The sequence below is a fragment of the Protopterus annectens genome, chromosome 8.part0 (genome assembly GCF_019279795.1).
Source record: "Protopterus annectens isolate FY-2018-M chromosome 8.part0, PAN1.0, whole genome shotgun sequence".
Lineage (NCBI taxonomy): Eukaryota > Metazoa > Chordata > Ceratodontiformes > Protopteridae > Protopterus > Protopterus annectens.
Genome location: NC_056741.1, coordinates 150,860,520 through 150,881,686, shown reverse-complemented (window position 1 = coordinate 150,881,686; position 21,167 = coordinate 150,860,520). Strand labels below are relative to the sequence as shown.

General features: G+C 42.9%; 1 protein-coding gene across 1 annotated transcript in view; it reads left to right on the top strand.

Moving 5' to 3' along the window:
- Positions 1–21,167, top strand: part of LOC122808680 (alpha-2-macroglobulin-like) — a 2,380,392-nt gene that overhangs the window by 1,997,475 nt on the left and 361,750 nt on the right. The window contains exon 16 of the mRNA XM_044079659.1: positions 1,299–1,457. Coding sequence (XP_043935594.1) covers positions 1,299–1,457 — 159 coding nt within the window. The remainder of the gene's footprint in view (positions 1–1,298; positions 1,458–21,167) is intronic.

Genomic DNA, 21,167 nt, shown 5'->3' with positions numbered 1-21,167 from the left:
TGGCAGCAAAGTCACATGAACTAGGACCTCATAGTTTTGTAAAAGTCTGTACCTCTGCCTCACTTTAAGATTTCATTACAGAACTTTAAGGTAAAAACAATGGGGCATCCAATTGCAAAACATACATAAGATAGCAGTTCTAACTTCAGGTCTTCCAGTGCAACATACTACAAATAAAGAACTATAGTTTACATTCCTTTGGTTGAACATTTACTATCTCAAAAAAAAAGTCAACATGCATGATTGAAAATCAGCGATCATACTTATTTACTTGCTTTTTTTCTGTATGAAATTATTATACAGTGGGGATCAGGGAATTTTCTGCTTCCCCACTGTAGTTTGATTTTAGAGTTGGTATGTATAATTAGCAGGGGGTGTGGGGATTTCAGGAGGACTTTCTGCCCTTAAAAAAGTTTTGAGTTTTATTTTGCTTTCAGTAAGTTAATAGGGTTCATATTTTGTTGTTTAAAGAGACAGATGCCTCTGTATTTGTCCACACACACACACACACACACACACACACACACACACGTATGCATGCACACATACTGACACATACAAGAGCATGCACAGAAAGACAAACACACACACACACACACACACACACACACACACACACACACACACACACACACACACACACACACACACACACACCCTAGTGTTGTTCTCATTTAGGTGTAAAGACTATTATACCATACATTTGTTAATGAAAATGGTTGCTAATCAGACATTCATTACATTTTGTGGCCTTTTCATATTTAATACATTATTTTATATAAAGTCAAAGTACAATAAGGCTTGAGGAGTTTTGTTTACAACTTACTCTACATAATTCTACATAAGTACTATAGCTAGATAAGCCTGAATCTTATACTACCCAAGGCATAAGATAATAAGTCTTTGTGCCTCATTATTGTGATACCCTAAATTCATCTCTGTTTTTGAGTTCCTTTCCAGTATGTGTGGAGTGAGTGATGCTGTAAAAGGAACAAATTCTGAAATGTATTTTTGTCCTGCATATCAGTGCATGCCAAAAGAAAAAAAAAAAAAAAAAACTACAGAAGGTTTCTTGTTATAAGCTGTGGACATGAATCTTAAAGCCTGCATATTATACTTTTTTTTATTGTAAGACTTGCCATTTAGTGGTGATGGTATAGTAGCATTTTTCTCTGTAGCTGGCAGTGAAAGAAAAACAACAAATTATATTGCAAAGGCATCTCATTTTACTTCTGTACTAATTATTCTTTCTGTTACTGAGAAATTGTACTTAAGGCTACTTTGTCACCTTTTTTCAGGTATATAGTACTGCTAAACAAGAAGTAGCTGATGTTTATGCTTTGCAAAAAGAACCTCCTATATGTAGACCACCTAATCCGCAAGCAGTCGCCAACCGTACCTACACTCAGATACCTCCCTCTGTAAGCAATGAGATGGATGTATATAGAATTATCTGGGTAAGTGATATTCTGAATCTCAGCTTAAGCAGATCTCCTAAAATATGGTAATTACATATGCCACTAAGTGCAGAATGCCACACAGGACAGGGAAAATCTCATGAATTCTTCTGCATGGATAACATCCTTTTATCATTATCTCAGAAGTGATGTGTCATGGTAACAAACATCACTGAATGAAATACTTGAATGTACTACTAGCTGCTACCATTGTTTTTTTTTAAGAAATTGAGATGCAGTCAGTAAAGGCCCCGCATAATATGTCCTGTTAGTTACAGAGTTTGTAAAACGAAATGTGAGGAATTAACCTTGGCATACTGCTTCATGAGTGACCGCTACTAGATTTCATGCATACAGATGTGTAACATAAACTCATTTCAGCCAAGTGATGTATTCCAGTGTTATATAATCTGTTCACACTTGCTTTATTAATTCCAAAACCACTTGTTTATAAGGCATTGAAAGATTTCATCTTAAAACTTACATGATAGGCAAAAGAACTGCAATGATATCTGACCTCGGTTTGGTGCTGCTAAGCTGTATTAGTTGTTGTTCTTATACTATTTATGGACATTGTCATATTTTCATATTTTTCTAAATATCTCAAAAGCCATATGACACAGAACTGCATTGCATTATATGAAAGCTTACAAATGAACAAACAAAATGTTGTTGACATATGTGTGTGGCTTTGAGTGGTTACTTAGATACTGCAAGTTCTTTACAAAATATTACAGTATTAATATTTATCATGTTTATTATGACTTATAAGCTCCAGTTTAAGACCTAGAGTCTAATGAGCACTACCACTGTAAAGATTTGTTTATACTAAACTGTTTGAAATTTACTTTTCTTAAGTAACTATTATTTCTCCAGCAATATCACCATCTGTTTGAAATGTGAGGACATAACTTGATTGTGTCAATAAGCTCAGGATGCAACTATTGGCAGTTAGAGTATTAACCTCCAGAGCATAGAATAATAGTAACCATTTTTAAGGTGTTAACTACACTTTGCTTGATTTAAACATTGCATTTGGTTTATGCCAGGACCTGTTATGTCCCTTTGCAAGGTTGATTCCTCCACATCATAAGAGAGTGGTGAGCAACTGTCTCATGCAGCAGTTACAGAGGAAGGCAGAATATGTGCAGATTAATGAGACTGTCAGTGCAGGTCAGATTAGAATATGCAGGCAGGTTTATGGGAAAGATGGTGATTAGGGAATAACAGGACAGCTCAGAGGGTCTTTATTCTTAACTGTGGATCACGACTGACACCAAATGAGGTAGCAGGTTATGAGCCATGGATATAAGCTTCAGACCCTTACCAAATATTAGATAGTGGCAGCATGCATGTACTTTACCCATATGATATTGACAGTCAGGTCATTTTACAAAGAGCCATTGTTAGCCTTTGCAGTCTGTTAAGCAAAGGTTATTTAATGTTTAAAGAGCTTCAAGAAGTGTGTGTGTGTGTGTCTGTGTGCGTGCATGCATGCATGCGTGTGTGTGTGTGTGTGTGTGTGTGTGTGTGTGTGCGCACATGCATGTGTATATGTGCCTGTGTCTGAGAGAGCCCATCTGATCTCCAGTCCAAACAACACTTTTATTAATTAACTACTCTGAATGAAACAAACTAAGGGCAGAGCTCCATGGTAGTTCAAGCTTTCAAAAAGAAACTTAAGCTTTTACAAATATTAACTAAATGTTGCTAATTCTTTGATTTGCACTCGAGTAGTAAGGAACATTTTGCTTCAGTGCATTATGCAATGCTTATTATACACTCACAAATGAAACACTACTCTTTACAGTTTTTGCAAGACTTTGTTTTACACTTGTACGGCGGTAGTGTTGTTACCTCACAGCAAGAGGTTCTCCCGTTCGATTCTCGGCTTGGCTTGGGAGTGTCTTCTGTGTGGAGTCTTCATGTCCTCCCCACGGCTGGGTAACGTTCGAAAGACATGCGTGCGTAAATGGGCGTGCCTTCGTTGAAGGTTGGTTGTCGAGCTGGCACCTCTGCGTTTCGTAAAAAGTCTATTGCCAATCATTAGCGGACCGGAGTTCCGCTCTGGCGACCCCTTACCGGGAAAAAGCTGAAAGACAAACAACAACAACTTGCATATAATTATATGAAGAAGGTTATGTCGTTATTGCAAATATCACAAGTGTAGTATATGTTTACTAAAAGGAATATGCATAGATATGATAAGAATTAAACTGGAACCCTTACTGATTTGCTGGCTTGATAAAAGTCGTATGAAACACTAACCCAGTTATGGTAACTCCCTTTGCAGATGCAGCTAGTACATAAGCAGGGAGGGTGGCCTAATGGTTAAGGTGTTTGCCTTACCAAAAACAAGGTGCAGGATTTGAGTCTCACAAGGGATAATTGGCTAGGCTTACAATGGCTCGCAAGGGCAGTTAGCTTAGTACTAATCTATGTTCCTATATATTCACAAATGTTTATGTATGTGGCAACCACTATACATTAAAAATATAAAAAAATACACTCATACATGCACATATATATAAATATATATATATATATATATATATATATATATATATATATATATATATATATATATATATATATATATATATATATATCATGTAGATCGATCTGTATATATTAAATATCTATCTATATTTAATCTATAAATATATATATATATATATATATATATATATATATATGTATAGGTGCGTGTATTTTTAAGTGTGTGTGTGTGTGTGTGTGTGTGTGTGTATAAATTGTGATGTGATGTTGTCCTATCTTGCCTATATTCTTTCACTGGTTGGGTTCGGAACCGATCCTCAGTTTCGACTAGGCCATATACAAAAGCTCGAGGTCTTCCACTGGCTTGTGGCTGTATCCCTATCCCATCATGCCCTAGGAGAGCTCCTCAGATCTCATTTGCCACTAAACAGATCGGGTGCTACCATCTTTGCTCTGGCTAAGTTGAAAGATTTTTTTCTTAGTATTGTTGTTATATTTCGTGTTTTTTGCTATATTTACTGTTTAAAGAAACGTCCCATGTGTCACTCCTTTAGCTCTAGAGGGGTTCAGGCACCTAGCCAGCGAGACATTTCCTTCTGGCACATTTGACTGGGGACACATGGCTGAAGTGACAGTCAGCTGCAGAGAAATATGGCTGTTTGCAAATTCCCTGTGGGCAGAGAGAAGCACATACTGCCATGCTCATAGCTTTAATAACCAAATGCATGGAGGCAGAAGAAGTAATGAGTGTTGTGCTCAGTGCAGAGTACATACATGTGTAACTACAACATGTAGAAGTGTGCTACAGCATGGAGGAAATCCTGCAGGCTACTGTAGTCACATTTATGCTCCAGTATGCGTTTTACGTAATGTTCCCTAGAGAATGTAAAGGGGGTAGTGGTCCACACACACCAATAATAAAGGAACTGCTCATTGTGCACTACATTTGTACTGCCACTGACATGCCCTCTGGCCAGCCTGCTGCTGATGCTTGCCATAATGCCTGCTGTCTCATGTTTCCTTGGGGACCATGGACATTGTTTTCCCCCTGTGACTTTGGCTCTTGAAGTTGTGGGCATGGCAAAACATTCTTCTCTTTGCCAACAGGGAATTTGTAAACAGCCATATTTCTGTAATAAGGGTTCAGGCACCTAGGCAGCGAGACATTTCCCTGTGGTACATTTGACTGGGGACACATGGCTGAAGTGACAGTTAGCTGCATAGAAATATGGCTGTTTGCAAATTCCCTGTTGGCAAAGAGAAGAATGTTTTGCCATGCCCACAACTTCAAGAGCCAAAGTCACAGGGGGAAAACAATGTCCATAGTCCCCAAGGAAACATGAGACAGCAGGCATTATGGCAGGCATCAGCAGCAGGCTGGCCAGAGGGCATGTCAGTGGCAGTACAAATGCAGCGCACAATGAGCAGTATCTTTATTATCGGTGTGTGTGGACCATTACCCCCTTTATATTCTCTAGGGAATATTACGTAAAACGCATACTGGCGCATAAATGTGACTACAGTAGCCTGTAGGATTTCCTCCATGCTGTAGCACACTTCTACATGTTGTAGTTACACATGTATGTACTCTGCACTGAGCACAACACTCATTACTTCTTCTGCCTCCATGCATTTGGTTATTAAAGCTATGAGCATGGCAGTATGTGCTTCTCTCTGCCCACAGGGAATTTGCAAACAGCCATATTTCTCTGCAGCTGACTGTCACTTCAGTCATGTGTCCCCAGTCAAATGTGCCAGAAGGAAATATCTCGCTGGCTAGGTGCCTGAACCCGTATTATTTCATAGTAGTTCAATATGGTTAAAATGTGTGGAACTAATTTTTAACACTGGTTTGGCACATTGGTTGCTTTGGTGTTTGGTCTTTGCATACTAAAACTTATTTAACTTGTGTCAGTTGCAAAAGAATTCTGAAAACCTTTTAAACTGTTTTTGTGATAATAGCACATTTTGCCGGAGTTTAGTTGTGTTGGGCCATACTTATTACTTGAAACGTTAACTGCTTACTGTGATAAATTATCTAATGCTGTCAGTTTATTATTCTGGCTGGCGTTCTCTCCCATGACTTGATGGATCCTAACTCTGGTACCCTTCATCAAATCCTGTTGCCTCTAAAAAGGAAAATAAATAAATGTATGTATGCCTTCACCTATGGTTAGTGGTTTTGTTAGGGCCACTGCTTGGCCCACCACATCTCACTGTAGTGTAGCTTTGCCAGCCACTATAGTACAGGGTTTAAACACATCCTCCAGGGCTGCTCTACTACCTGGCACAGGTATAGGAAAACCAAATCTTTTAGTTACAGGAGTAGTCTGAGGTAAGAGACCCCTTGCCAGACAAAATACTCTCTCCCCAGATATTTTACAGTAGACAGAAAATCATCCCCCTTTTAGGGGAATTTCCCCACACCAACCAGACCAGACAGAGCTGTTTTCTGCAGTCCTTCATCACATGGTAGATACAGATGTCATAGAACCAGTGGCTGTAATATGCAAGGCAAAGACTTTTACTCCAAAATCTTTTTAGTGGCAAAAAAGGAGCACTCCTGGACACTTGACAGATTTGTTCTTTCTAAACACTTTTGTAAAAGTTCAGAAATTCAAAATGTTCACCTTTCAGTTCGTCCAAGCATTCTTTCCAGATCAGTGTTTCACAGTGACTCTGGATCTCCAGAGTACTTATCATATTCCTATTGTTCCTAATTTCAGAAAATTTTTGAGATTTGCCATTTCTGCCTTACATTATTAGTTTTTTGCATTACCGTTTGGGCTATCTATTTCACCTCAAATGTTTACAAAGTGTCTGGCCCCAGTGGTTACCTAATGCAGAACCCTAGGTATCCAAATTTTCATTATTTAGATGACTTGCTGATTTGTGCAGATTCTTTATCCAGGTGCTTGGAGTCCTTAGATATCAAACTGAACCTTAAAAAGTCCTTCCTCACACCATCTCAACAAATTGTTTTCCTGGGCTGTTTGATAGACACAGTAAAAAGGATGGCCTTTTTGCTAGAAGACAAATTTCTGACTTGTCAGTACATTTTCTTCGATTTCTGTCTTCTAGACATGGCCCCAGCAAGAGAGTTTTTCAAAATTTTAGGCTTCATGACATCACTTCACAGGCAGGGACTAAAGGTGGAGGTGTGTCTATTTGCATTAAAAATAAATATACTTCAAGGCTGGTCAAACAGGACAATGCACTTGAGCTGCTCCATGTTCAAATCACCATAGGTAAAACCCAATACCACTTCCTTGCAAGTTATTGATCCCCCTCTATGACCCAGGAAACCCATACCATGTATTCAAACTTATTAGAAACACTAACCATCCAACCCAATACCATATTCATGGGTGACTTTAATTACCCCACTATTAACTGGGAATCCTATATGACATACAATGTACATGCACAGAGATTCCTGGATTTTGTAAACAGAAATTTCTTAGACCAGATAGTCAGTGCACCAACCAGGGGTGTAACCATATTGGATCTGGTCCTCACTAATTTGGGAGAGTGCTCCATACCCCCTACTGTAATGTCTTCTCTGGTAAGGTCAGACCACAAAATAATCTCCTTTGAAGTAACAATAAAACCTGGAGCCACAGCTAAACCGGGAATATTCAGGAACTATTCTAAGGGTAACCTCCTGCTATTAAGTGAGAACCTGGCTAAATTTCAAGCCCCTGTAAACCCAGAGAACACTTCTGCCTATGCAGAACTGTTCACTGAAACCCTGTACAAGCATGTTAATAGCTGGATAGAGGCAGCTGCACCCAGCAGGAAGACGTACAGAACTAACTCAAAAAATAACCCACCCTGGTGGAATCACAAAATCAATCGGATGTATAACAGGAGGAAGAAAATCATGGCAACAATTAGGAGGTGCAGCACCCAGTAGGAAAAAAGCGCTCTCATGAAACTAAACAAACAACTCAGAGGACAAATAAAGTCTACGAAAGCCAAATTTGATGTAAGTTTGGCCTCCCAGGCCAAGGACAACCACAAATTATTCTTTAGCTATGTCTGGAACCTCAAAGGCAATACACAGTTATGTGCAGAGCTCATTGTAAATGGAGCCACCTCTACTGAGCCAGAAGATATAGCAAACCTCCTGGCTGATAAATTCAGCTCCAAGTTTACTCCTCTTCGCCCACCACCTCAGCCTTCCCTCAGGAAATATCATCAAATATAACCCCCCCCCCCCACTATCACTAGGGAACAGGTCCTTAATGCTGTCTCTAAGACCAAGAACACTGCATCAGTGGGCCCAGACAATATCACAGGATGCCTTCTAAATTGCATGAAACATGACCTATAAGGGCCTTTGGAATTACTATTTAACTGTAACCTCCAAACAGGCTTCATGCCTCATGAATGGAGAAAGGCAACAGTCATCCCTCTGCACAAAGGTGGGCCATCTACAGACCCTGGAAACTACAGACTCACAAGTCTTACTAGTCTTATATGTAAAGCCATGGAAAGAATTATCATAGAGATAATCAATAGAGATATAGTAAACGTCCAGACACAGGACCCAGCCCAGTTTGTTTTCATCAAGGGCAGATCATGACTACTCAACCTGGTGGACTTGTTTGAGAAGGTCACCAGAGCAATGGATGAGGACAAAATCGTTCACACTGCCTACCTTGACCTAGCCAAGGCATTTGAAACAATACCCCACTCAGGCATTGTTGACAAACTCAAGAGGTTAGGTACAAACCCGTATCTCACCTGGTGGATAGCCAACTGACTCACAGACAGGAACCAGGAAGTTGTAACTGGGGAGTCCACCTCTACAAAGTGGCCAGTTACAATTGGAGTCCCTCAGGGATCAGTCCTTGGACTGCTCCTTTTTGGCATTTATGTCTCAGACGTCAAGGCCAATGTCACTGGTCTCTGGCTGACTAAATTTGCAGATGATTTCAAATTAGGAGCTGTCATTGACTCTCAAACTGACACAAATGTTTTCCAGGGGGGGCTGACACAGACAAACAACTGGTGTCAGAGTCATGGACTAAAACTAAATGCCAAGAAATGCATAATAGTATCCTTTGGGAAGTCATCCATCTCTGGTAACTATCACATTGACAACATACCCCACCCCTTAGAGTCGACCCAGTAGTCAGGGACTTAGTGACATGCATAGATAGTAATCCAGCCTTTGGTGAGAAAATCATTCTATGTTGCGCAACTTATAAACAAAGGTATGGCATCTAAGTACAAGGAAGTCATTGTTCCATTGTATTCGGCATTCATCAGACCTGTCATTGAGTACAATGCCTCCTTTGGTATGTACCTAACTAGGCATATCCAACAACTAGAATGTCCACAGAGGTTCCTCACTAAAATAATACAGGGCGTTAAGTAATATGTCCTATGCAGACTGCCTCAAGGCCCTATCCCTGTATTCTGTCTCCTACAGGCTTTTCAGGAGGGAGATCCATGCCTGGATTACAGGGCATTGTTAGACCCCACTCTGATGGGCCTCCTGCATATCCAGAAAACAAACAGTACCAGAATTACCTATTCTGAAGACTTAAACCTTGCCTGTTATATAAATCGGACCTGCTGGAGAGATAGGTATGTATCCCAGCTCCCCATCCATGTGAAGCAGAGTTCCTCCCTAATCCAATTCAAATGTAACTTCGACAATTGGATAGGAAACCGGAAATTCATCCCTGGTTTGGCACCTATGTCTCTGATGCAAACAGGTGATATGTAAATTGTTCATCTCCCAGGCCCATGCTTACACTTATCAAGGGTATCAGAACTTGTCAAATATTTAGGATGCATGGCTAGGCTTAAAAAGGCCCTTGTGGTCATTAGCCTAATAAACACCTATGAAACTATGAACCTATCAGTGATCCTCTTGATTCTACTAGGCAGACTACACATAAGAAAAATTCAGTGGTACTTTAAAAATTGTTGGACTCAGCACTACCCAAAGCTCATAAATGTAAAAGTGATGTTGGCAGTGATTCCTTTTGGACCTGCCTCTCAGGTTGACTTACATTCATTACTTGTCCAAAAATCAAGTAAGCCAAGTGGGTGAAGGCCAGTCCAAACCAAGCAACAAATATCAAAAACAGAAGAAAGAACCAGCCAAACACAGCTATCAGGTAATCTGAGATTTAGTGTAAAATAAACGGTAAGTGCTTTTGCGTACAATATGCTTCATCAGACCACAAAATTTAATCAGAACAAAAATCCTTAAATACAAAGATAAATCAATTAAACTAATTAAAAACAACCAATGGTGCTAATGGCATGCTTTCAAAACAGGTTTCAGCAGTACTATAGCATACAAACGAAAGTCCTTATTAGCCTGCAATAAAATAATCCATCTAGTCTCTGCTAACTCAGTCCTGTTAACTATATCCCCACCTCTAAAGTCAGGCAATATTATTTGTAAACACAGAAATTTATAGGCATGTACTTCATCATCACACATAGCATAATGCTTAACTAAAGCATTAAATAAATTCCCTTTGTGAATATCATATTGGGGTTGCATAACTAGCTTTTTCAAAGTACAGGTGGTCTTTCCCACACAGAAACTCGGACACACATTACATCTAGCAAGATATACCAAGTTCTTCTTATACAATCTGCCATATCTCTTACCTTATATTGTACATTAGTTTCAGGGTGAGTAAATTCAATCACTGTATCACTAAAAGTACAGGGTCTATGTGAACCTTACAGATATGTACCTACTTTACTCACATCCCGATCAGTAGTAGCATTAAACATCTTATGACACAACTGCCTCTAAAGCGATGGTTTATTTTTAAAAGAAAAGCTAGGTGTATGTTCCACAAGTGATCTAACCTTCTCTGCCACCAAAATTGGCCAATTCCTTTTAATGACATCACGCAATAGGTGTACATCCATATAATAAGTTAAGGGCACTCGGACTATACTAGAGCATCCACCCACTTTGCCTCCGTTAGCTACAGGCAAATCAAATGAATAGAGCTTCCTTCTGCCAGATCTCATTTGTTCAACCTCGTGTCTCATCCTGGTCACATCCTCTCTTTTGTACCCTCTCATCAAAAAATCATTGCTCAAAGTGTCAAAAGCATTCTTGTAACTAATCTGAACACTATTCAACCTTGATGCCCTTAAAAATTGGCCCTTCATAATATTCCAGTAAACAAATGTAGGATGCATATTCTATCTATGTAGTATGCCATTTTTCCTACAAGACTTCCTATAAAGTTTCATCATGATCTTACCACTCTGGTCCTTAATGACACTTAACATCCAGAAAATAAATATTATCCCTTGAATAATTATAAGTAAATCTAAGGAAGCTTTTGGTCTTCTCAAGATATTCAACAAAGAGACCCAGATCTGCTTCTGAACCATCCCAAATATAGAAATGCCATCAACAAAATGTCTATAACATTTAATGTGTTGCTCAAAGGGATTATTAAATACAACACTTGTCATTTCCCAGCAAGCCAACACCAGGTTGGCGTAACTATTGGCACATGAGGTGCCCATAGCAATGCCAAGCCTTTGAAGGTAAAAACAACATTTAACACTGGATGTAATGTGATCCTATCTCGCCTACATTCAATACTGATGGGCTCGGAGCTGTGAATCGGCTCCGACTCGGCCGTTCTGACTAGCACGAAGTCTCTCATTGGCTGGGCCAACCCTATATCCCAGGATGCACCACGCCCAAAACCCCAGATCTCATTTGCCGCTCTTGAAGTATCGACGTGGTCTCAACTTGGCTGTGGCTAAGTACCCTCTTTTGTGATTTTTTCATATATCATAGCAGTTTTCTGTAAGAAAATTTATATTCAAAAGCTATTTTTATAGCTACGTTGTGGTAATTGACTTGTTGTTTGAGTGAGATTGTTTATTCCTGTTGTGTGAGTGATCCTCCTGTTTGGCGGGCTAGGCCCATTATAGTTAGAGGGCCTTTGCCCTATCTTGTGTCTCGGCGTTTAACTTAGAGCCGTTTGCCCCCCCCCCCCTAGTGTTTAACTTGTGTTTGACTTGTGTTTGTGCATCATGTCTACCAAAGAAAAAGATCATACGCCATCGGGCTTTAAAAAATGTGCAAAGTGTAGCTATAAAATGTGTTTGACAGACGGTCACGCGATTTGCGTATACTGCCTTGGCGCCAAACACTTGCAAGAATCTTACAGTGTCTGTCATGCTTTCTCTTCGAGAGTTTTGCAGGAGAGAAAAAATAAACTTATCCTGAAGGGTTTAATCAAACCCTCCTTTGAGGAAGCTGTTTCTCCTCCCTCTGAAAAGTCCAGGGCTAAGTCGAAAAAGAAGTCTCCGGCTCCGTCCTCTTCTTCGGAGCCACTGGAGAAAAGATCCAAGTCGATGTCCCCTTCCTCGGCTCCACTGGTCTCGGAGCCGTTGGCTATGGGGTCTAAAGCTGTGTCTCCTTCCTCGGCTCCATTGGTCTCGGAGCCGCAGGATTCAGGGTCGACAGCAGGGTCCACTGTCTCAGTTCCACTGGTTTCGGAGCCGCAGGTAATACTTTCCATTTCGGAGCCGGCTTCTTCGGTTCCACGGCTTTTGGCGCAAAGGAGGTTTCGGTGCTTCTCGAGCCTGCTTTGGCTCCGATCATCTTGGAGCCGATTCGGAGCCGTTCTCCTAGTCATGTCTCGGATCCGATGGGAGAGGTTTCGCGACCCCCTTCTGTCTCCTCCAGGTTCTCCAGGTTATCTGATTCAGACATAGGGTGGTCCAGAGTCTCCTACAGTTGCCAGTGTTATCTAAATTATTTTTGGCTCCAGCCCAGTCGGCTCCGGAGCCCACCATAGTATCGGTTCCATTCCTTCCTCCTCCGACAACCTTGGTGTTGTCGGAGTCGGAGAGTGCTGAGTCAAGTGAAGTCCTTGGGTCGGTTCCGAGACCCCCCACCAGTCTTTCGGTTCCGGCCTCAGCTCCAACCTTCTCTATTCCCTCTGCAGGTTTCTGTACTCGGGGGTACTCAGTCGAGCCAGAGGGTGATACATCGGGACCACTGACTTCGGTTCCGAGTCTCCCCCTTGGTGCTTTGGCTAGGGGAACCCCAACTCCGGTCATGGTTTTGGAGATGGGCCCTTCCTCCGATTCGAGGGGACCCGCCTTCGAAGCTATGAGGAGCGCGCTGGCCAAGTCCTTAGTGACTTCACTCGAATCGGCTTCTCCTTCCCTGGACACTACGACTAGAGTTTCTGGCGACCCTCTGTCTCTGGACAGCGGGGCTCCAAGGCCTGAGGATACCTCCATGTGTGGTCCCCTGCTTTCTGAAGGCCCTTCAGAGTCCGTGCCTGAAGAGCCTCCCAGAAAGAAGCTGTGTAAGAGGAAGCACCTAGACGCCCCAGATGAGTCTGTCACCTCGGACACCGACCTCGATGATGCAGAATGGTCCCCAAAGTCGTCCTCGGATGATGTCTCGTTCTCCGACATCCTGGAGATCTTGAGACAGTGGGGCAATTGGCCATCCAAAAACCCTTCTGAGGAGGAGTCGGTCTTCCTCAAAGCTTTCGGAGCCCAGCCTTCTGCCTCTTGGGTGTCTCCACCCTTCGATGAATTGTTGGATCTTATTTGTCGAAGGGTGTGGGAACACCCTGACTCTGTGGAGCCAGTCCCTAGCTGCCCCAATAAATTCCTATCGGCACCTCCTGGGAAAGAGTTTTTGACCAAGGGAGTTCCTGTGGATGCCATGGTGATGGCGTCTGCCACTCAGCAGGACGTGGCAGAGGCTTCTACTTCCATCCATCCTCCTAATAAGGAGTCTAGGAGCATGGATAGGTATGGGAAGCGTACCCTGTCTTCAGCGACCTTTACCTTGCAGTCGCTGAATTACTTGTGTCATTTTACGCAGCTCCAAAGGGATCTCATTAAAGAGTTGGGAGATACCATGGCGGGTAACGTGCCTGAGGAGTTGACCCAGTCTGTTAATGCCCAGCTGTCTACCCTTTCTTCCATCGTCAACTCTTCTATGAGGCTCATATCTTATGCAGACGAGGGGGCGGGTAGAGCAGTGAGTTCAGGCATAGCCCTCAGGAGGCAAGCTTGGATGCGCTTGTGTCATTTTGCGGAGGCTTTCAAGTCTTCTTTCACGGACGCCCCTTGGACCCAAAGTGAAAGACACCCTCACGAGATGTGAGCAGGAGGGTAAGACTTTGTCTGCCATTGGGGCCCGTTTTTCTCTCCCCACTAGACCTTATCCCAAGGCTCAGAGGGGAGGAAAAATGTGGTTCAGAAAGTCTCAAAAGTCTTCCCCTGCCCATCAGAGTGAACCCCCCTCCAGAGGCAGAGGAGGGGGAAATTACTTCGGAAGACGTCGCCCCAGAGGAGGTGGAGGCCCCCGCAATACAGGAAACCGCGAATCCTTTCGTGGCTCTTCCTTCCAGCATACCTGAGGGATTACCCGACTGTGTGTCTCCGTAGCCAGTCGGGGGCAGCTTTTCGGAGCATCTTCGGGCCTGGGAGTCCATCACTCAGGATCGATGGGTGCTTCGAATCATCGCCGGAGGTTATACCATTCCTTTCATCCGTTCTCTTCCACCGTCAAAAAGAATCCCAGATGTTCCGCCCAGTCAACGGGATCAAGCAGCACTAGAAATCTCAAAACTGATAAGAAAAGGAGCCATCCAATCAGTCCCCGCAGACCAGATCGGATCAGGAACTTACTCAAGATTATTTTAGGTGCCGAAAAGAACAGGGGACTTGAGACCCATTCTGGATCTCAGCCGTTTAAACCGCTTTGTGAAAAAGTCCAAGTTTTTGAATGGTCATGTTACAATCCATTCTCCCCTTGCTGGAAAAAGGAGTATGGATGTGCTCCATAGATCTCAAGGACGCCTATTATCACATCAAGATAAACAAGGCCTGCAGGCATCATTTACGCTTCCGGCTGGGAGCCAGTCATTTCCAATTCTGGGTCCTGCCCTTTAGTCTCACCACAGCCCCCAGGGTGTTTACCAACTGTTTGGCAGTGGTAACGGCTCACCTGAGACTTCTCGGATTCTAGGTGTTTCCTTATCTAGATGACTGGCTCCTCACCGCCCCCACCAGGCATCTACTTTTTCAAGCCATGAGAACCAACTTCAAATGGGGACGTCTGTTAGGAATTACCTTCAATTGGGCAAAATCTGTATTGCTGCCATCACAGCGTGTTGCCTTTATCAGCGCAGAGCTAGACTCTGTAGAGATGCGAACATTCCTACCCTTAGACAGAATAAAGGTGTTACAGGCACAAGTTATGGCCTTATTGCCCCGTAGAAAAGCTCAAGCCAGAACAGTTCTGCAGTTGTTGGGAACAATGGCGGCTACCATCCTTCTAGTCCCTCTTGCCAGGTTGCACATGCGAATACTTCAATGGCTCCTTTCGGCCTAGTGGTCGTATCAGGATCTGCCCTTGTCCCATCCGGTTTTCATTATGGAGAGATGCAGACAAGATTTTCGTTGGTGGCTTCTCCCCTCCAATCTGAATCAAGGAAGATCGTTCATCCCCCCGTCCCCCATTGCCACGGTAACCACGGACGCCTCCCAGATGGGGTGGGGGGACATTATCTGGGCAGGACGGTTAAAGGTACGTGGCAGGATCATGAGACTCACTTGCATATCAGTGTTCTGGAGAGGAGAGCAGTGCTTCTAGTGTTGCAGGCACTCCACAGCTTTCTTCCTCAGGGAACTATTGCAATTCTTTCCAACAATATGTCGGTTGTCTGGTATCTGAGCAAACAGGGGGGAACCAAGTCCTATCCCCTTTGCAGGGAAGCCATGAGAGTGTGGAGCTGGGCTATCGCTTCCCAGCGCTTTCTAGTGGCAACGCACATTCCGGGGAAGTCCAACGTGATTGCAGACAGGCTGAGCAGAGCCATTCTGATGCCTCACGAGTGGTCCCTGAACGATCAAGTGGCGGCTCAGATATTCTCCAGGTGGGGTCTTCCCTGCTGCGACCTCTTTGCCAGTTCCCTCAATGCGAAGTGCAGAAATTATTTCACTCTAATCCCTCCTCAAGGGGAGTCGCCCAGGGATGCTCTAGTCCACGATTGGCTCTCCGGTCTGCTCTATGCCTTCCCTCCAGTCCCTCTCTTGCCAAGAGTGATTCAGAAGGCAATCTATGTGGGAAGCAGCATGATTTTGATAGCACCACTCTGGCCCCGTCATGTTTGGTTCCCCTTCCTTGGAAATATGCGGTAGATGGGCCTTGGATCCTGGACCCAACTCCAGACCTATTGACTCATCAGTCGGGACAGCCTCATCCATCCCTCCGAACTCTCAGACTCGCTGCTTGGCTACTCCACTTCCTTCCGTAGTCAGACAGCATAACTTTACCCCAGAGGTACTACAGATTCTGTCCTCCTCTCATAAGTCTTCTACTAGAAAGATTTACTCTAGTAAATGGAAGAGGTTTGCTTTTTGGACTGAGCAGCGTGACCTTAATCCCCTCACAGCCCCTGTGTCAGAGGTGTTGGATTTCTTGGTGACACTTTTTAGACAGGGTTTCGCTGTCTCCACTATAAAGGTTCAATTGGCAGCGATCTCTAATTATCACGTAGCTCATGAGCCTTCCCTCATGGGTTATAAGCTGTGTAAAGCCTTTCAAAAAGCAGCCTGGTTAATTCACCCCCCCCGATTTTGCAACCCGTTCTACCATGGGACTTAAATATGGTGCTCGGAGCTTTGACGTCTCCTCCCTTCGAACCTGCAGCCACTTGCGAATTAAAATTCTTATCATGGAAGACTGCATTTTTGGTAGCCATTACTTCAGCTAGAAGGGTATCAGAGCTTCAAGCCCTTTCTGTCAAACCTCCTTATTTGATTTTTCACAATGACAGAGTATCTCTAAGACTAAATACTTCCTTTCTCCCTAAGGTGTCTTCTGCATTTTGTCTCCAACAGGCTATTGAGCTACCAGTCTTTTTTCCACAATTCTCCAACAAAGCAGAATACATATTTCATCAGTTGGATGTACATAGACAATTGAGGTTTTATTTGAATAGGTCACAACAGGAGAGAAAATCAGACCAGTTGTTTGTGTCCTTTTCGGACAACAGAATTGGCAGATCTGTAACCAAGGTGACTATCGCTAGGTGGATTAGAGATTGCATCTCATTCATTTATGCATTGAAGGGTAGGAATCTTCCCTTTCCGGTGAAGGCGCATTCTACCAGGGCTATGGCAACTTCAGTGGCCTTTCACGCTAGGCTGTCCGTGGATGAGATTTGTGCAGCGGCTACTTGGACTTCTCCACGTACCTTTATTTCTCATTATAAATTGGACATGGCATCTAGAGGTCGTGCTTCCTTTGGTTCCACAGTGCTCAGGAGTGTTTTCCAGTGAGCCTCCCAGGATTTAGTTGCTAGGGACGCTGTCCCATCAGTATTGAATGTAGCTGAGATAGGATCACATTACATCTCTTAGTTATGTACTTACCATAATGATAGATGTATGTGATCCATCTCGCCTACATTCTTACTTACCCACCCTCCTTCCCCCTTCGTGTTGGATTTGGAGGAGACAAGTATTGTTTGATTCCCATGAGGATATTATTTTTTCTCTCCTCTTACACTTGTCTCTTGTGTGTTCTGTGGGTGGAAGAATGTGTTGGGCATGGTGCATCCTGGGATTTAGAGTTGGCCCAGCCAATGAGAGACTTCATGCTAGTCAAAATGGCCGAGTTGGAGCCGATTCTCGGCTCCGAGCCCATCAGTATTGAATGTAGGCGAGATGGATCACATACATCTATCGTTATGGTAAGTACATAACTAAGAGTTCTCAACTTCTTCTCCACGAAGATTGACAAGGGCTCAGTCAACCAAACATGGCCCAAAACAATGGACCTCATGGGTGGAGCCAGGGCATCCTTGTGAACCTTCGGGAGACCATGTAACACAGGTGCCAATAGCTTATCAACTAGAAAATAACTATATAAATCATAAGTACATGAGCCCTCTAACATTAGATCATATAATGCTGAATGTATTTTCCTCACAAACCTATTCAAGTCAAACTGTATAAGTAGGTCATAAGTGCTATGGATTGTCAACATTGCTTCCATGCTTCGTAAATAAAACATGGTACCAATTACAACCACAGTGCCCCCTTTATCAATGGGGCAAATCACTATGATTTGCATCTGTTTCAACCGTTTTAAAGCCAATGATTCATTTTTACTTAAATTAATGACTGCATCACTAAACATGTAGTATATTTAACTAACAGTAATGTGTACTTAGCATTCTTTGTAGGAAAAAGCAATAGGAGTCTCAAAGAAAGCATTAGTGAACACATCTGATGTTGTTGTTTTCATTTTTCCTCAACAAATGGGTTCAGAGCTGATCCTTGACCATCTTCAGTACCTCAGATCTCATTTGCCACCATCGTGCTTAGATGCTGGCCTTCTCTTAAATGATCTTTTCAGTGATTCATAAGTGTTTTCAGTATCTTGCCTAAATAATTCTTCCTCCATTTGATCAACCTCCCTCTATTGTTATGCTATAGTGTCAGGTTCCTTACTGTATTTTGAGTACTTTCTAATATTTTTATTTATTTATTTATTTTTTTACCATAGTTGTTTTTCTCTTCTTTACCATATACCACAGGGTATTTTCTTGATTATCGTTGCTGGTAAGCTTTCTTTCTCTCTTCCTCTTCTTTCTAACTCAATGCTTTTATAGTAGTACTGTCGATTTTATCACTCCTGTTATGGCTGACAAACTGACAGAATTCAAGAAATGCACTTCTTGCATAAAATCCTAAACTCAGATGCCCACAAGGAGTTTGTTAATTGTCTCAGAGCCACCCATCTAAACCAACTGCAATATTTGCGCTGCATTTAATTTCAGGGCATTGACTGACAGATGCAACCAACATATTTTAAAAGGACTTCTTCCTCCTGCTTCAAAATCTTCTTCTGAGGCTCAGCCCCCTGTCAAAAACTACAAAATGTGTTCCTTTAGAGCATAGAAAATGCTGTTCACTGAAGTCCCCAAGGAATTTGTTGGAACCTACAACTAAAGTTTAGAAATCCTCGGATCTGAAGGCTCAATCTTCGGATCCAAAACCATCAAATCATAAAGCTTTGGATCCTATTATAATATCATCCAGTCCTACAGCTCCTACCTCGGATCCCAGACCTTCAGATCCGAAAACAGGCACCTCACACATGCAAAGAATTCGCTCGCCAGAGTTTATCCTGGATCTGATTTCTCCTACTCTTCACTCTCCTTTCATGCAGACTCCCAAGAAACATTCCAGGCCAAAATCCACCATATCCTCCAGGTCCACCAGAAGTTTATCAGAAGCGGATGCGGATAGGAGGATGCAAAAATTTCTCAGAACTCAGATCCAGATGGGGGTTGTACTGCCTCTGTCTCCTATTGGATCTGTGAGTCTTCCATCCACTTCTCATATTATTCTGTCTCCTTCTCTGTTCCATCCCACAGTTTCAGAGCCCCAGGATTCAACAGCCTTGAGAGGTCCAGAGTTGGATCCAAAGAAAACCACTTCTTGAACTCTGACAGTGTCCCTGACTAGTTCTGCTCCTAGCCTTCAGATCGGAACAGATACTGGAGACGAAGTGTTGTTATCGGATCCATGGGACTAATGTCTAATCCAATGTTATCAGATCCATCCTTGCCCCTCAGAGCCTCGGCACTGGACAGCGTGGGTCCGGTTCCACACTCTAAGCACAGATCTGGTAGAGTCATAATCTACCTGTACTAGAAGTCTGGGCTTCGGTGTGGCTGACCACGGCTTCTCCTGGCCTGTCTGCCTTCGAGGTAGTGGATAGGGCTTTTTCTCTTTATAGAGAACTGGTGTGTCATCCCTCAGATCCCCTCCTTATCCCCTCCTTGGTTCAAAGTTGTGAGTCACTCTGAACATCCCCTAGAGGAGATCCATCAGAGGAGAACATACAAGAGGAGCACATAGATTCTCCACTGGAATCTCTCATGGAGATACTGATTTCAATGAAGGAGGAAGGGTCCGCCAGATCACCACCATAGGATATCTCCTTTGGAGACATATTACAGATCTTCAGACAGGAAGCTTTTGCATCTGTCCCATCTATGTCCTGTGTTACCCACCTGGCAGATGAACTCATTGATTTAGTTTCCCACCAGAAATTAAAGGAACTGGATACTGTTGAACCCATTCCAAAATTACCTGGCAAATTCATAGCTCCTCCTAAGGATAAACTCCACTGGAGCAAAGGAGTCCCAGAAGATGCTATGGTGGAGGCAGCAGAGACTAAAAAAGAGCTAGCAGAACATATCTTTTCTGTCCATCCACTAAACAGAAATATCTAGGGTGCTAGACAGATTTGGAAAGTGAGTCTTTGCCTTGGCAACCTTCACCTTGAGGTCTCTTAATTTACTGGCACATTTCACAAGACTACAGAGAGATTTGACTAAGGAACTATCAAATTCTCTCTGAGTCCATTTCTGTAGAAGATTTCAAAAGATCATCCTGTCAACTGGAGCCACTATTTTTTCAGTTTCCATTGCTTCCATGAGGTTGATCTCTCATGCAGTTGAAGGCACCTCACTGGCTGCTGATTCAGGTATTGCCATAAGGAGACATGCCTGGATGCGACTTATGTGACTTTGTGGAGCCTTTTAAAATGTCTTTCATCAGCCCTTCCTTTGATGGCACATCCTTATTTGGTACATCAGTTAAAGAAACGCTTACCTGCAGTGAATAAGAAGGTAAGACTGTGCAGTGGGAATCAAGTTTCTACCCCTCAACAAACCGTTTCAAGGGATCAGAGAGGCAGTAAGAAAATGTGGTTCCACAAATCTGAAGGACCTTTCCAGGATTTGCACAGGGACAACTCCTTCAGAAGCAGAGTAAGTAGTTCCAATGTTAGTTGTTGCCGTAGAGATATAATAGGGCCTTCATAGGTTCATAGGCTGGTAGTAGGCTATCAGCCCTAGGGCCTATACAAGCTTAGCCATAACAATTCCCTGGATATTTCTTCCCACAATATTTACTTCCCTGGACCCCTGTCTAGCAGGGCGACTTACATGATCCCGGGGTGAATTTCCTATCTCCCATCCAATCATCAAGGTTCCTTTTGAAGAGGGCCAAGGAGGCGTTCTGTTTGACATGTATGGGCAGTCTATTCCAGAGTATGGGGAGTCTCTGGGTCAGGAACCTATCCGTCCAGCATGTTTTGTTCATTGTGATGACAAGGTTTAGATCCCTGGAGCGTGT